General features: G+C 41.5%; 1 protein-coding gene across 3 annotated transcripts in view; it reads right to left on the reverse strand.

The window, feature by feature from the left end:
• The window catches only part of LOC110526143 (rho guanine nucleotide exchange factor 28), a 70,383-nt gene that overhangs the window by 22,545 nt on the left and 31,920 nt on the right, over positions 1-15,918 (reverse strand). For 2 of the 3 annotated variants that reach the window (XM_090238174.1, XM_036980414.2), the window contains 4 exons: positions 5,594-5,689; positions 4,178-4,301; positions 1,418-1,571; positions 1,093-1,148 (listed from right to left, as the gene is read on the reverse strand). In XM_090238174.1, the coding sequence (XP_090094300.1) occupies positions 1,093-1,148; positions 1,418-1,571; positions 4,178-4,301; positions 5,594-5,689 (430 nt within the window). Of the gene's footprint in view, positions 1-1,092; positions 1,149-1,417; positions 1,652-4,177; positions 4,302-5,593; positions 5,690-15,918 lie in introns of those variants that run through there. The other variant, XM_090238175.1, reaches the window with a different exon arrangement.

The following is a 15,918-nucleotide window of genomic DNA, read 5'->3' on the forward strand; positions in this document are numbered from 1 at the left end:
TAACGTTTTTTTTTCTTTGTATCTTTTACCAGATCTACTGTGTTATATTCTTCTACATTCCTTTCAAATTTCCATAAACTTCAAAGTGTTTCCTTTCAAATTGTACCAAGAATATGCATATCTTTGCTTCCAGGGCCTTAGACTTGGGTATGTCATTTTAGGCGAAAATTGGAAAAAAGGGGCTAATCCTTTAAGAGGTTTTAAGCAAATCAGCCATATCAGCTATGTTTTTTTAAAGGCAGTAAATAAGGCTGAATGAACTGTTGCCCTGCTAGACAAGGCTTCGCTGATAGCCAGGTGTAGCAGTGGTAAGTTGGGACTGCTGTTTGGACAGCTCTATGTAGGCCCTAACAGTTTGTTGGCACCGTTTCTCACCGTTATAGTGCAATTAATGTATTGTTTAGTGCTGTGTTGTGTGTTTAGTGGCTTTGCTGTCATGCATTTTTTGGTTTGCCACACCAAGATGTACATGCTAAAATCGACACTGGCAAGTACATTTACAAGACAAAGCTAGACTGGATGCCATGTATTCTCCCAGCTCAGCTATAGTGTGAATAGGATCCTAGCATAGGTCTCCATGTTCTTTATGACGTGTTCAAAACATGTCTGACACTCGGAAATTGTAGTTTCCGAGGGTAAAAAAATCTATTTGAATGGCCTTCCAACTCTTAATAACAAATTGGAAACTCGGGTAAGATCTGAGTACTCCCACTTCCCCGACATGTTGAACTCTGATATCACCTACCAAGGAAATTACCGTTGATGACAAAATGTTTTCGGCAGTTAATTATAAACAACAAAATGTTATTCATCAAAAACAGCCTATTTACATAAATATGTTTTAGAACACTATAATTTGTTTGTTTGCGAGCATGTTAGCCGTAATTCTTGTTTATGGTTGAAGTAACTAGTCAGGTGTTAGTCAATTGTCATTCTCTCTGAATTCAAAGCATATGAATGCAAACAACTTGTTGCTCTGAATTTAGAAGTTGGATTTCCGAACACATGGCATGAATGTAGCATTAGTTCTCAGTGATATACAGTACTCATGGGGTCAAAGGTGAAAGAATATGTTCAGTAGGTGACCCATACCTTCCCACAGGCTGCAGTCGAGTCACGACAGCCCTTATGGACACTCAGAGAGCAGTCTAGGGAGGAAGTGACATTTTATGACTTTCACTCAGTATGTTAATTGTCACAGTAATCAGATACTAGTGCTCAGCAGAGCCAATTGTGCACAGAGTTTGACCTCCAAACTATCCTCCATGTTAGCATTAAAGATTTTATAAATAAATTCTAATTAGCAATCTTAAGGGATTGGAATTGCTATCAAATTGCCTTGTTATTAGACATGGCCAAAGACCTGAGCAATAGTCCCCTACAGGGAATAGAGAGTGACAAAAAGTACAGTACTCACTGGTACACTGCAGAAACTCTTTCCCAGGGACAGGCTTGTCACAGGCCACATATACAGACAGCCCAGAGGGTCCTGAGGGAGAGACTGGCACAAACTGGTGTACGTTAGTTGCTCCTGTCTTCTCCTTTCCAGTCTTCTCTTTTCCCTCCTTCACCTGCAGTGCAGAAAGCCCCAGAGAAGCCAAAGCCATGGGTGGGGGGTGTTTTATTTGATGTACCAGTGAGGAAGAGAGAGCTTGAGAGAGAGATTAAGGCACAGTCAGATGTTGCTATTACCTGCTACTGTTGTGTAGACAGTGACATATTCAATTGCACAGTAATATGTAGAGTTGAAGTCGGAAGTTTAAATACACTTAGGTTGGAGTCATTCAAATTCCTTTTTCAACCACTCCAGGAATTTCATATGAATAAACTCTAGTTTTGGCAAGTCGGTTAGGACATCTACTTTGTGCATGACACAAGTAATTTTTCCATCAATTGTTTACAGACAGATTATTTCACTTAATTAAGTGTGTGTTCTCTGGTGTACAATAAGATGGTTAGATGTCGTAAAACTCTTTCCACAGTCCTCACAGCTAAAAGGTTTATATCCTGTGTGTGTTCTCTGGTGTGATACCAGGTTGCCTGACTATCACAATTCCAATGGGTCAGAAGTTTACATACAATAAGTTGACTGTGCCTTTAAACAGCTTGGAAAATTCCAGAAGATGATGTCATGGCTTTAGAAGCTTCTGATAAATAATGTAAATTAGCCTCAGTCAATTGGAGATGTACCTGTGGATGTACTTCAAGGCCTACCTTCAAACTCAATGCCTCTTTGCTTGGCATCATGGTAAAATCAAAAGAAATCAGCCATGACCTCAGAAAAATAATTGTAGACCTCCACAAGTCTGGTTCATCCTTGGGAGCAATTTCCAAACACCTGAAGGTACCAGGTTCATCTGTACAAACAATAGTACGCAAGTATAAACACCATGGGACTACACAGCTGTCATACCACTCAAGAAGGAGACATGTTCTGTCTCTTAGAGATGAACGTACTTGGGTGCGGAAAGTGCAAATCAATCCAAGAACAACAGCAAAGGACCTTGTGGAGATGCTGAAGGAAACAGGTACAAAGGTATCTATATCCAAAGTAAAACAAGTCCTATATCGACATAACCTGAAAGGCCACTCAGCAAGGAGGAAGCCACTGCTCCAAAACCGCCATAAAAAGCCAGACTACGGTTTGCAGCTGCACATGGGGCTCTTACTTTTTGTAGAAATGTCCTCAGGTCTGATGAAACAAAAATAGAACTGTTTGGTGACAATGACCATTGTTATGTTTGGAGGAAAAAGGGAGAGGCTTGCAAGCCCAAGAACACCATCCCAAACGTGAAGGACGGAGGTGGCAGCATCATGTTGTGGGGGTGCTTTGCTGCAGGATGGGACTGGTGCACTTCACAAAATAGATGGCATCATGGGACGGGAAAATTACGTGGATATAGTGAAGCAACATCTCATTACATCACTCAGGAAGTTAAAGCTTGGTTGCAAATGGGTCTTCCAAATGGACAATGACCCCATGCATACTTCCAAAGTTGTGGCAAAATGGTTTAAGGACAACAAAGTCAAGGTATTGGAGTGGCCATCACAAAGCCCTGACCTCAGTCCCATAGAACATTTGTGGGCAGAACTGAAAAAGTTTGTGCGAGGAAGGAGCAAGGAGACCTACAAACCTGACTCAGTTACACCAGCTCTGCCAAAATTCACCCAACTTATTGTGGGAAGCTTGTGCAAGGCTACCCGGAATGTTTGACCCAAGTGAAACAATTTAAAGACAATGCTACCAAATACTAATTGAGTGTATGTAAACTTCTAACCAACTGGGAATGTGATGAAATAAATAAAAGCTGAAATAAATCATGCTCTACTATTGTTCTGACATTTTGCATTCTTAAAATAAAGTGGAGATCCTAACTGACCTAAAACAGGGAATATTTACTTGGATTAAATGTTAGGAATTGTGAAAAACTGAGTTTAATTGTATTTGGCCAAAGTGTATGTAAACTTACGACTTCAACTGTATGTATAGCTAAGTTATTGTTTGTCATTGTATTCCTCGTGTTATTATTTTTCTATTTTTTTCCCCATAGTTTCTCTCTGCATTGTCGTAAGGGCCCTTAAGTACGCATTTCACTGTGAGTCTACACCTGTTGTTCAGGAAGCATGTGACAAATAAAAAAGTTTATTGGATTTTTGTGTTCTTTTCAGTGCACATGGGTATATGACTGATTGAGTATAATGGGATGTGTTTTGGATCCCGGCCCTGCGTTGGGGGTCTGTAGATTATTTTAGAGGATGTTTTCATTGTGTCCTGTTGCTAAAATGTATGGAAAGGGAATTTTCCCTTCCCCGAGCAAAGGCACCATTCCCAAACAATGGCTCCCAGCAGAATAGTAATCCTGACAGAGGTGTTTAAAGGTTTGTGTGGGAGAGTCCAACAGGTCCAGTGGCACGTCTGGTGTGGATTATCTTAAACTTTTAACCCAAGAACTGGATTTTGCTGTAGTACTACAGTATATTTTGTTGTAACTTGGAGAATAACCAACAGAGTGTTTGTTGTCTATCTCACTTGGGTGTATGTAGGGTGAATTTGCCCCTAGATGCTGATCTTGGGTCATTCTTGCATTTCTGCTATTTATGGTTAAGGTTATGATTGGGGGAGGGGAAGCTGATCCTAGATCTGTACCTAGGGGAAACTTCACCCCGGAGCGCTCACCTTGATCTTGTTACGTGGGCTGGACATCCTGCTCTTCAGGAAGCTGAAGGTTCTGCTGACTTTGTATTTCTCTGACTCAACTTTGGAGGGAATTATGTATTTATCCCACTCCTCGTCCTCAATCCTGTTTTTAGGAAAGGAATTTTAGTATGACATTCCATAGTACAGTAAAGCTAGGTTTTAGCCTGGGATACAGTCTGTTTCTGGCTTGACAGTGAGCCATGGAGTTGGCAAGAGAACACACAGATCTGGGACCAGGCTAGCTAGGTTTATCTCATTAATCTAGACCAGGAGTGGTCAACTCAAACACCTTAACACCTGAGTAAAACTATTCAGTTTTATGTAAGTATGAAGACCATGATAAATTGTTTGGCCTCCTTGATTGGCCACCCCTGGTCAAAAAGACCAGCACTCTTAGTAACATACTTGGAAAGTTTGGAATAACCCAACAGTTTAAATTATGCATCGATGCTATTCAAGGCATGACCTTGACACATAATGTCAGCTATTCATAACACTACTAGTAGGTAGAGTAGACATTCCAGGTGATAGGTATTCTGTTAGAGGCAGGAGGACAGTTAGAGTACATGCAATGCAATACACAGTCTTTCCATGTCAAAGCAGAACTGAGCCATACTGATAACTAACATCTGGTGTAACAGACTTCAAAGAAAAGGGCTGCCTCCCAAATCGCACCCTATTCCATATATAGTGCCTTACTTTTAGACAAAAGCCCGTTGGGATCTGGTCATTAAGTTGACTGAGAATGTGTTCTCAGTCAATTTACCTGGTAAAATAAGGGTAAAATTAAAATTAAATTCAAGTAGGGCACTACATAGGGAATAGGGTGCCATTTGAGATTCCTTAACTATCCTGCCATTGGCTAGAATCATAGTTGACATCAGGTAGGAGCTCCACTTGTCTTCAGATGGACAAAGTAGCGATGAAGGGTTACTCCTCTCCCCTGTAACTAATGAGTTCTCAGTCAATTTACCTGGTAAAATAAGGTAAAATAAATTAATATATAGATATAAAAAGAAAACTTTAGGATAGGGTTAAGACAAGTGTATCGTGGCTGGTTAAGAAGTTGCGGTATGGTTCAGTTTTGTAAAGAGGTAGGTGTCATATTGAGTTGTTATTAGATTAGTTTAAAAAAAATAGATCGGGTGAACAAGACAGAGTAGGGTGAAGTTGCCACACTGATCATAGGTCAGTTTTGCCTTTCCCCCACTAATGGTTAAGGTTAAGATTGGCTGAGGGTAATCTGAGCCTAGATCTGTAACCAGTGGAAACTTCACCCTGGAGCATAACAGGCTTAGTCCAAGAAAATGGTGGCCAGGGTTAATGGGTTATTATAGGTGGGTCTTGCGCTACTCATGCGTGGCATGGGAGCCAGATTAGTGAAATGGGACATACTCTTTGAGGAACTCTGAGAGGGTGAGGTGCTGGAGTGATGATGACGAGCTGCCTTCGTCCTCAGCAGACTGGACCCTCTTACGGAAACCCACATCCCTATGGTGAAACACACTGAATGACTGAGTTCTGGAGGTCACTGCTTACCAGGTCTGTATTGAACCCTTTTCAACAGATCTTGAGGCTACTGTACAGGCCTCATGGCCTGGTGGTCTATGCACATGTACGCTAGGGTTGAATATTTTCCAGGTATTTTACAAATGTTCCATCCTGAGAATAAATCACCTTTCCCGGTATTTCCAGCCAAAACCACAACTGTCATTCTGAAGCATATTGCATTTAAATATGTCTGGATTTGATTAGAGCATTGGTCACCAACCTTTTCTGAGTCATGATCACTTTGAGTACCGCTCAGATTTTTTAAACATGACTTAAAAAACATAAACCTATGCAAAATTAATCTACTAAAAACAGTTCTATAGCAATACGGATTGTGTGTCACGTTCGTCTTAATAACTGGACCAAAGCTCAGCGTGATCTGGGTTCCACATCTTTATTGCTATATGAACCTCAAAGCAAAACGAAACAATAAACAAACAAAACGAAACGTGAAGCTACAAATATGCTCACAGGAAACAATACATAGTCAAGATCCCACAAAGCACAAAAGGAGAAATGGCTGCCTAAATATGATCCCCCAATCAGAGACAAGGATAAACATCTGCCTCTGATTCAGAATCATACCAGGCCAGCATAGGTATATAATCACCTAGATGACCCACCTTAGTCACACTCCAACCTAACCAACATAGAGAATAACAGGCTCTCTATGGTCAGGGTGTGACATTGTGCAGTAGGCTATAAGCCCAATACATTATCACTACATATTGGTTATGATTGAACTGCCCTGCCAATGTTGTTCTCAGACCATATTTTAATTATTTTTCAAAATGTTAAGTATATGATCACACTGGTATGGATCATTTGTTGTATTACTTGTGAGGCACAGCTGAGTGAGCGTAATAATTTGCTTTTTTTTTTTACTGGACTGATGGCCTGCATCTGATGGGAGGGAGGGAGAGCGCAGCAGTGAGGCTGCCTCTCACCTGACTCACCGTCCCTCCTCTCTCCCTTCCTCCTCATCTCAGAAAAGGGGACACAGTCTTCCAGCTGATGGTGAAACTCAAGTCGCATTGCATTATTTCTGCCTCATGCACCAATTCATGTTGTTACTCGTATGACCAGAGAAAGTGAAATATTCCTTGATGTGAAAAAATACACAAGGTGTTAATAATAACAACCCAAGCTTATTGAAACACTTTGCTCTACTCATTCATTGCAGCTGCAGAGCTGGTTGTAGCCTTAGTGAAAGTAGGGAGAACGTGCATTTTATGGCTTTTCCAAAGTTTAAAAAAATAGTTTTTAGTTATTGCACACACACTCTTTACAGAGTAGTCCTTCCCTATCGAAAATATGCAAATAAATGTTAGAATGCGCCAATAGGATCTCACTAGCTCGTGCTTGGCTCTGCCCACCTTGTTCTGCCCACTATGATTCCTTTGCTCTCATTGGAAATGACAGGCTCTGTTCTATCTTGGGATAGTTAAACAAATATTTTGTTCTACCTTCAGACACATGAAATGGTTTAAAATGGGAACACTTTACCTTCTCGGCGCTAGGGCTGCTGAATCAAGTGCACCTACTGCCAACAGCGCAAAAAATAATCATTAGGAACACAAGGCTTTATCGTTGTTGTTTTTTACAGAAACGTTTGGTGATCAACTTTGAATGCCTTGTAGATCGAGCCACCAAAACAATAGTCACAAATTGCCACACCCCTTAATCCTGGTTGATGTGTCAACAATCATCTGCAGGTTAATAGCAGTCTGCAGTTCACACAGTAAGTAGGATAATGGGAAGACAGGCAGCCTACTAAAGTAGATTGACCTAGTTAGCAAAAAAAACAGTACTAGACAATAACAGATGAAGACAAAATGTATACGTATCACTCCTGGATATATCAGGAGTCGTCAAGCTATAGAATGAAGCACACTGAGATGGAGATGGAGGAAAAGAGGTGAAACCACTCCACCTCCAATACAGCCACGGATGACCAAAACTGATTACACACCTGGATTGTGCAACATTTACCCATTATTATTTTCGAAATTCTTCAAGCTCTGTCAAATTGGTTGTTTAACATTGCTAGACAACCATTTGCAGGTCTTGCCATAGATTTCCAAGAAGATTTAAGTCAAAACTGTAACTTGCCCACTCAGGAACATTCACTGTCTTCTTGGAAAGCAACCCCAGTTATTGTCTTGCTGAAAGGGGAATTAATCTCCCTGTGTCTGGTGGAAAGCAGACAAAACCAGGTTTTCCTCTAGGATTTTACCTGTGCTTAGCTCCATTCCATATCTTTTAAATCCTGAAGAACTCCCCTGTCCTTAACGATTACAAGCATACCCATAATATGATGCAGCCACCACTATCCTTGAAAATATGTGGAGTGGTACTCAGTAAAGTGTATTGGATTTACCCCAAACATAACACTTTGTATTCAGGACAAAAAGTGAATTGCTTTGCCACATTTTTTGCAGTATTACTTTAGTGCAGAGTTTATGAAACTCGGTCCTCGGGACCCCAAGGGAAGTATATTTTGGTAATTGCCCTTACACTACACAGCTTCAAATAATCAAATAACCATCTGCTTTGTAGTGTTAGGGCAAAAACCAAAACGTTGCTTTAGTGGCTAATTTCAAATCAGAATGCATGTTTTGGAAAATGTTTATTCTGTACAGGCTTTCTTCTTTTCACTGTCAATAGGTTAGTATTGTGGAGTAACAACAATGTTATCGCCAATCACAGCCATTAAACGTTGTTTTAGAGTCACCAGTTGTGAGGACAGACGCTGGGAGACGAGAAGCAAGTACAGGGAGTGAAAAAATAAATAACTGACATGAAACAAAACAAGGACAGCGTCTGGACATTAATGCTGACACAGGGATGAAACTGTGGAACAGACAGATATAGGGGAGGCAATCAATAGGTGATAGAGTACAGGTGAGTCCAATGAAGAGCTCATGCGCGTAACGATGGTGACACGCGTGCGTAATGACGGGCTGCCTGGCACCCTCGAGCGCCAGAGAGGGGGAGTGGGAGCAGACATGACAGTCCCTCCCCTAGGAGCGGCACCCGGCATCCCACCTGGGCGAGCCTGGCAGGCCTGCCGAGGCGTGGGAGCCTGACGAGCCGGCTGAGGTATGACTTGGGATGGGAGCCTGCTGAACCAACCGAGGTAAGAAAACCTCTCGAGCCAGCCAAGGCATGGAAGTCTGACGAGCCAGCTGAGGCACCCCCAGATTCCTTCGGCAGGGGACCCGGACCCAACGTCACCAACAAAAAAACTCCCTGATGCTTCCAATTATGTGGTGTCAGCATTCTGTAGGGACAGATGCTGGTAAACGAGAAGCAAGTACAGGGAGTGAACATGTAATATATAACCGACATGAAACAAAACAATGACAGCGTCTGGACAAAGGGAACAAAAAACAACAACATTCATGCTGACACGGGGATGAAACTGAGGAATAGACAGATATAGGGGAGGCAATCAATAAGTGATGGAATCCAGATGAGTCCAATGAAGCGCTGATATGCGTAACAATGGTGACATGTGTGTAATGATGGGCCGTAATGAATACCCATCCACGACCCATTTTCAATGCCCTGGCTGAGGGAAGGAGGTTCTCACCCAAGATTTGACGGTACATGGCCCCATCCATCGTCCCTTTGATGCGGTGAAGTTGTCCTGTCCTCTTAGCAGAAAAACACCCTCAAAGCATAATGTTTCCACCTCCATGTTTGACCGTGGGGGTGTTGTTATTGGGGTCATAGGCAGCATTCCTCCTCCTCCAAACGCGGCGAGTTGAGTTGATGCCAAATTCTGGTCTCATCTGACCACAACACTTTCACCCAGTTGTCCTCTGAATCATTCAGATGTTCATTGGAAAACTTCAGACGGGCATGTATATGTGCTTTCTTGAGCAGGGGGACCTTGCGGGCGCTGCAGGATTTCAGTCCTTCACGGTGTAGTTTGTTACCAATTGTTTTACTGGTGACTATGTTTCCAACTGTCTTGAGATCATTGACAAGATCCTCCAGTGTAGTTCTGGGCTGATTCCTCACCATTCTCATGATCATTGCAACTCCACGAGGTGAGATCTTGCATGGAGCCCCAGGCCGAGGGAGATTGACAGTTATTTTGTGTTTCTTCCATTTGCGAATAATCGCACCAACTGTTGTCACCTTCTCACCAAGCTGCTTGGCGATGGTCTTGTAGCCCATTCCAGCCTTGTGTAGGTCTACAATCTTGTCCCTGACATCCTTGGAGAGCTCTTTGGTCTTGGCCATGGTGGAGAGTTTGGAATCTGATTGATTGATTGCTTCTGTGGACAGGTGTCTTTTTTACAGGTAACAAACTGAGATTTGGAGCACTCCCTTTAAGAGTGTGCTCCTAATCTCAGCTCATTACCTGTATAAAAGACACCTTGGAGCCAGAATTATTTCTGATTGAGAGGGGGTCAAATACTTATTTCCCTCATTTAAATGCAAATCAATTTATAACATTTTTGACATGCGTTTTTCTGGATTGTTTTTGTTGTTATTCTGTCTCTCACTGTTCAAATAAACTTACCATTAAAATTATAGACTGATCATTTCTTTGTCAGTTTCTTTTTCCCTCACTGTATATACAAATACTAATCAGTGGGAATAGGGGACAGGTGTGCGTGATGAAAGTTCCAGAGGGATCCGTGACATTTCATTTTCAATTAATTTGTAAAAAATTATAAAAACATAATTCCACTTTTATATAATGGGGTATTGACCCAAAAATCTATATTCAATCCATTTTAAATTCAGACTTCAATACAACAAAATGTGGAAAAAGTCAAGGGGTAGGAAGCATAAACGTAACCACATGTAACAGATAGATTTGCATTAGTGTATGCATCAAAGGTCACCATTCAAAGTTACACCTCACTTTACTATTTTTCGAGTTATTACATAAAGCCAATCAGAATTGAAGAAGAATGCCTGAAGAATGCCAACGTCATGTCGGAAAATGTTTTTCTGGGGTGTGATGTAATATAGAGGACCCGGCAAGCCAGCCTATTCCCTATAATATAAACTCCAACAAAAATACAGTAATTTACAATGTGTAACTTCAAATTAAACTAAATTGTATGACTACTGGTTTCAATTACATTTTCTGCTAACTTATAAGCAACTACTTTATGAATTTATTGTTACAAATCAACTTGCAAGGTTGCTAGCCAACTAGCCTGCTAACGTTTGCCCTACCAGCCTAGAGCCCAACTACTGCAGACCACACAACACAACACAACTAAAACATAACCACAGATCAAAAACAAAGAGAGAGCAGAGACATACAGATTTAAGGCTAGGGCCAATTCAATGACAACACTTTTAATAGAGCGCAGGCTGAGTTATCAATCAAAGTGAGGGACTCACGAGTGCTTCACCAGGCCTAGGGAGAGTCAGGGAAATCCGTTAACTAGCTATATAGTGAGAAAAATAGATTGATTCCAGATAGGGATGTGACGATACGAGTATCACGATATTTGTTCCATGGCAAAAATGAAAACATGAAGCAGACAAAACTAGTTCGCCCTGAAAATAACTGCTGTATGTCAAATATTGTGTGCTACAGCTAGGAAAATAAATAAATGCGATTTTGGATGACAACATAATGATGTTTGTTTCCAACATTAGGGCTGTTTTCTTAATAAAGTTAAATCCGCTTTGTCTCAGTCAGCTAGCATGCAGCACTAAGCCAAGGTGGAAAATGTTACAAAACTACCGTAGCCTTTTTCACAGAGAACAATGGCGAAAAATACAAATAAATAAAAGGAGAACCGATGAGGACTCCTAGTACAATTAGAGCAAGCAGATATGATTTTCTACTTCGTTTTGAGCCCAAGGCAAAAAGGCACCAGAGCGGGTTCCCACAAGATAATACAGAGCATGAGGTGTGAAGAGCATGAGGTGTGGCTAACATTAGCTAGCTTGAGTTAGCTACTGAGCAAGCATATGAAGTCAATAACCCAGAGTAGATCCTCCACATGATGTTGAGAAATAGCGCATTGTGGGTATTTTAGAAGATATACGGAAGTTAATAAATATGTAATAACCCAAAAACATTATGTTTGTACTTATAAGTAACCAGATAGTAACTTATACTTAGTAAGTTGTAGTCACAAAGTCTTTGACCACAAACTGGTGAGGTAAAACTAGAAATGCTTCCTATCCTTTAAAGCAACAATATTTCGGTGATAGGGTGTTTTAACTTTGCAGCTGCAGTTCCCTTTACAATTATTTTTAAATGTAAAAGGCATGTTATAGAAGGGTCTAGACACCTTTATTATGATTCACTTCCTCATCCAACATGAACAAAAAACACCCTAATATAACGCCCTTTTAGAAATTACAAAGCTTTCAGTATAGTGATGGAGTTCCTTAGGTGTTGTGCTTGTTTCATTCCGAACTATATCTGCAATGTTTTATTCCATTTTGTGCGACTCGAGCCATTTCCCCTATACAGCTGTGCAGGCCGGGTGTGTCCGTATACAACATCTAAAGACCTGCATCACTACACTGAGGGTTTTGCCATTTCTAAAATTATGTATTTTAGTGTTTTTGGAGCCTTTGTTCATGGTTTTTCAAGATATTCAATGCATTTCTATGGGCTACAGCAATAAAGGCCTAATTCAAAATCAAATGGCTAAATTATCCATTTTATGACCATCTTAAAAAATTCCATAACTTACTGTACCTTAGTACATAAAATGAATAAAATAGTTTTTCCCCCTCATCAATCTACACACAATACCCCAAAATGACAGAGCAAAAAAAGGTTTTTAGAAATTTTTGCAAATGTACACTATTGTTCAAAAGTTCGGGGTCACTTAGAAATGTCCTTGTTTTTGAAAGAAAAGCACATTTTTTGTTCTTTAAAATAACATCAAAATTGATCAGAAATACAGTGTAGACATTGTTCATGTGTAAATGACTATTGTAGCTGGAAACAGCAGATTTTCTATGGAATATCTACATAGGCGTACAGAGGCCCATTATCAGCAACCATCACTCCTGTGTTCCAATGGCACGTTGTGTTAGCTAATCCAAGATTATTGTTTTAAAAGGCTAATTGACCACAAGAAAACCCTTTTGCAATCATGTTAGCACACCCGAAAACAAGCAATAAAACTGTCCTTCTTTAGACTAGTTGAGTATCTGGAGCATCAGCATTTGTGAGTTCGATTACAGGTTCAAAATGGCCAGATACAAAGTACTGGGGCATGGGATCTATTGGGCAGTAAGCAAATTGAAGTGGGTTTCGGGTGGCAGGTAAGGTAGAGGTTATATGATCCTTGACTAGTCTCTCAAAGCACTTCGTGATGACAGAGGTGGGTGCTACGGGGCGATAGTCATTAAGTTCAGTTACCTTTGCCTTCTTGGCTACAGGAACAATGGTGGCCATCTTGAAGCATTTGGGGACAGCAGACTGGGTTAGGGAGAGATTAAACATGCAAGTAAACACACCAGCCAGCTTGTCTGTGCATGCTCTGAGAACGCGGCTTGGGATGCTGTCTGGGTCGGCAGCCCTGCGAGGGTTAATACGTTTAAATGTTTTACTCACGTCAGCCACAGACAAGGAGAGCCCACAGTCCTTGGTAGCGGGCCGTGTCGGTGGCACTGTGTTATCCTCAAACCGTGTGAAGAATGTGTTTAGCCTGTCCGGAAACAAGACGTTGTTCTTGGCGACGTGACTGGTTTTCCTTTTGTAATCCATGATTGTCTGTAGTCCCTGCCACATACGTCTTTTGTCTGAGCCGTTGAATTGCGACTTAATCTCTATACTGACGTTTAGCTTGTTTGATTACCTTGCGGAGTGAATAACTACAATGTTTATACACTGTCACATTCCACTTCACCTTCCATGGTTAAATGCGGTGAATGCTACCATCTATTCACGGTTTCTGGTTAGGGTAGGTTTTGATAGTCACAGTGGGTACTACATCTCCTATATACTTCCTTATAAACTCAGTCACCGTATCCGTGTACGCAGCTACATTATTTTTGCAAGCTACCCGGAACATATCCCAGTGCACATGATCAAAACAATCCTGAAGTATGGATTCCGATTAGTCAGACCAGCTTTGAATAGTTCATAGCACGGGTACTTCCTGTTTGAGTTTCTGCCTATAGGAAGCGAGGAGCAAGATGGAGTCGTGGTCAGATTTGCCGAAAGGAGGGCGGGGAGGGCCTTGTAAGCATTCCGGAAGTATGAATAGCAATGGTCGAGAGTCTTAGCAGCGCAAGTAGTACAGTCGGTATATTGATAGACTTAGGGCAGCCTAGTACTCAAATTAGCTTTGTTAAAATCTCCAGCACAATAAATGCAGCCTCTGGATATGTAGTTTCCAGTTTGCATAAAGTCCAGTGTAGTTCTTTGAGGGCCGTCGGGGTATCGGCTTGAGGGGGGATGGAAATGGCCGTGGAAATGACGGTGGAGAATTCTCTTGGGAGATAATATGGTCGGCATTTGATTGTAAGGTATTCGAGGTTGGGTGAGCAAAAGGACTTGAGTTCCTGTATGTTCATAGAATTACACCATGAGTCGCTAATCATAAAACACACCTCTCCGCCCTTCTGCATCCTGAAGAGATATTTATTCCTGTCTGAGCGATGTACTTAGAATCCTGCCGGCTTTACCAACTCCGACAGAGTATCCCGAGAGAGCCATGTTTCCGCGAAACAAAGTATATTAAATGCCCCGATGTCTCTCTGGAAAGAAATCCTTTCTCTCAACTCATCTACTTTGTTATCCAAAGACTGAACATTATTGAGTAATATACTCGGAAACGGTGGGTGGTGTGTGTGCATCCTAAGTCGAACCAGCAGGCCACCTCAAGTGACTCTCCTCCGCCTGCAATATTTTGGGTCGGCCTGTGGAATGCTCCAGGGAACGTCGTATTCCTGGTCGTAATGCTGCTAGTTCTGGTGTGTTACTGCTGCTCTAATATCCAAGAGTGATTCCCGGCTGTATGTAATAACACAAAACATTTCCTGAGCTAATAATGTAAAAATAGTACACAAAAAAAACAAGATACCGCAAAGTTTCCTTAGAGCTAGTCGTGATGTTGCCATCTCTGTAGGCGCCATCCCTTTTACTGAGCTGCGTAAAGACAGAATGACAGGGGTGAGACAATTAATTATAATTTGTCTTACTGTTCTTTTGTTGTTTGCAGGTGCTCTATCCTTCTGACACTATGCAGCCAGGTCCCATCTACTTTTTAACTCCTCGCAAGTGCGGCTTGTTTGATGTCTGCTGGGAAGGAATACCACAACAAGTCAACTACTTGATTTGTGAAGGACAGCACTGTCACAGGGGTCCACATCCCATAGCTGGTTGGATTGGAGGATGACACGGTGCTGGTGGAAAGCTATGGCTGGCAACAACACCTGACTCAATACTTCAGGCCGCTGCCACAGATCAACCAGTACCAGCACTTCAGGTGAAAATAATTTTCATTGCATCGTATGAGGTTATTCTTCTTATATAAACTTGGGAGCTGAATTGATGTTGTGCAAGGTTGTAATGCCTTCAGATTTGTTGTTATTCCCTGTTTTACATCTTCGATTCTCTGGAACCTGGTGATGTTGTCGCCAAGGAGTGTTCGCACTCAGTCTGGACGAGGTTTCAGCTGCTGCGCAATGCTGACATTCTTCCTCCCATAGATGGTCAGCCTGTACAAGCACCACCTGGACTGGACACAGCTAGACAAACGTATCTTTTGAGAAGATCAGGGAGTTTTGCGCCGAAAAAAGCTATGGACATCACATGCCCTAAACCAAAGTCAAGGGCAGGACATTAACAAGCTCTGTTAATATAGATTCCCTTGTTCATGCGTGGTTCGGACGGACCAGTCATCAGCACCTTCTGCATTGCCTCTATTCAAATGAATCTCTCCTAACACACATACGTTGCTGCTACAATTTTTTTTTATCTTGATGCTCAGTCACTTTACCCCTGATTTTATGAATGTAACTACCTCGTCTATCACTGATGTTGTTATTGATATTGTTCTTGTACATTCTGCATATTATTTTATTTATATTGACACCATCTATTTCATATATTGCTACTATGTAAGTAACCATTTGGCTGAACAGTTTACACCTCCTGTAGAGACCCATCCACTTAGCAAGACTTGCATATTGGCAATAATATGGACATCATC

The sequence above is a fragment of the Oncorhynchus mykiss genome, chromosome 6 (genome assembly GCF_057628025.1).
Source record: "Oncorhynchus mykiss isolate SJ-2025 chromosome 6, ASM5762802v1, whole genome shotgun sequence".
In the NCBI taxonomy this organism is placed as follows: domain Eukaryota; kingdom Metazoa; phylum Chordata; class Actinopteri; order Salmoniformes; family Salmonidae; genus Oncorhynchus; species Oncorhynchus mykiss.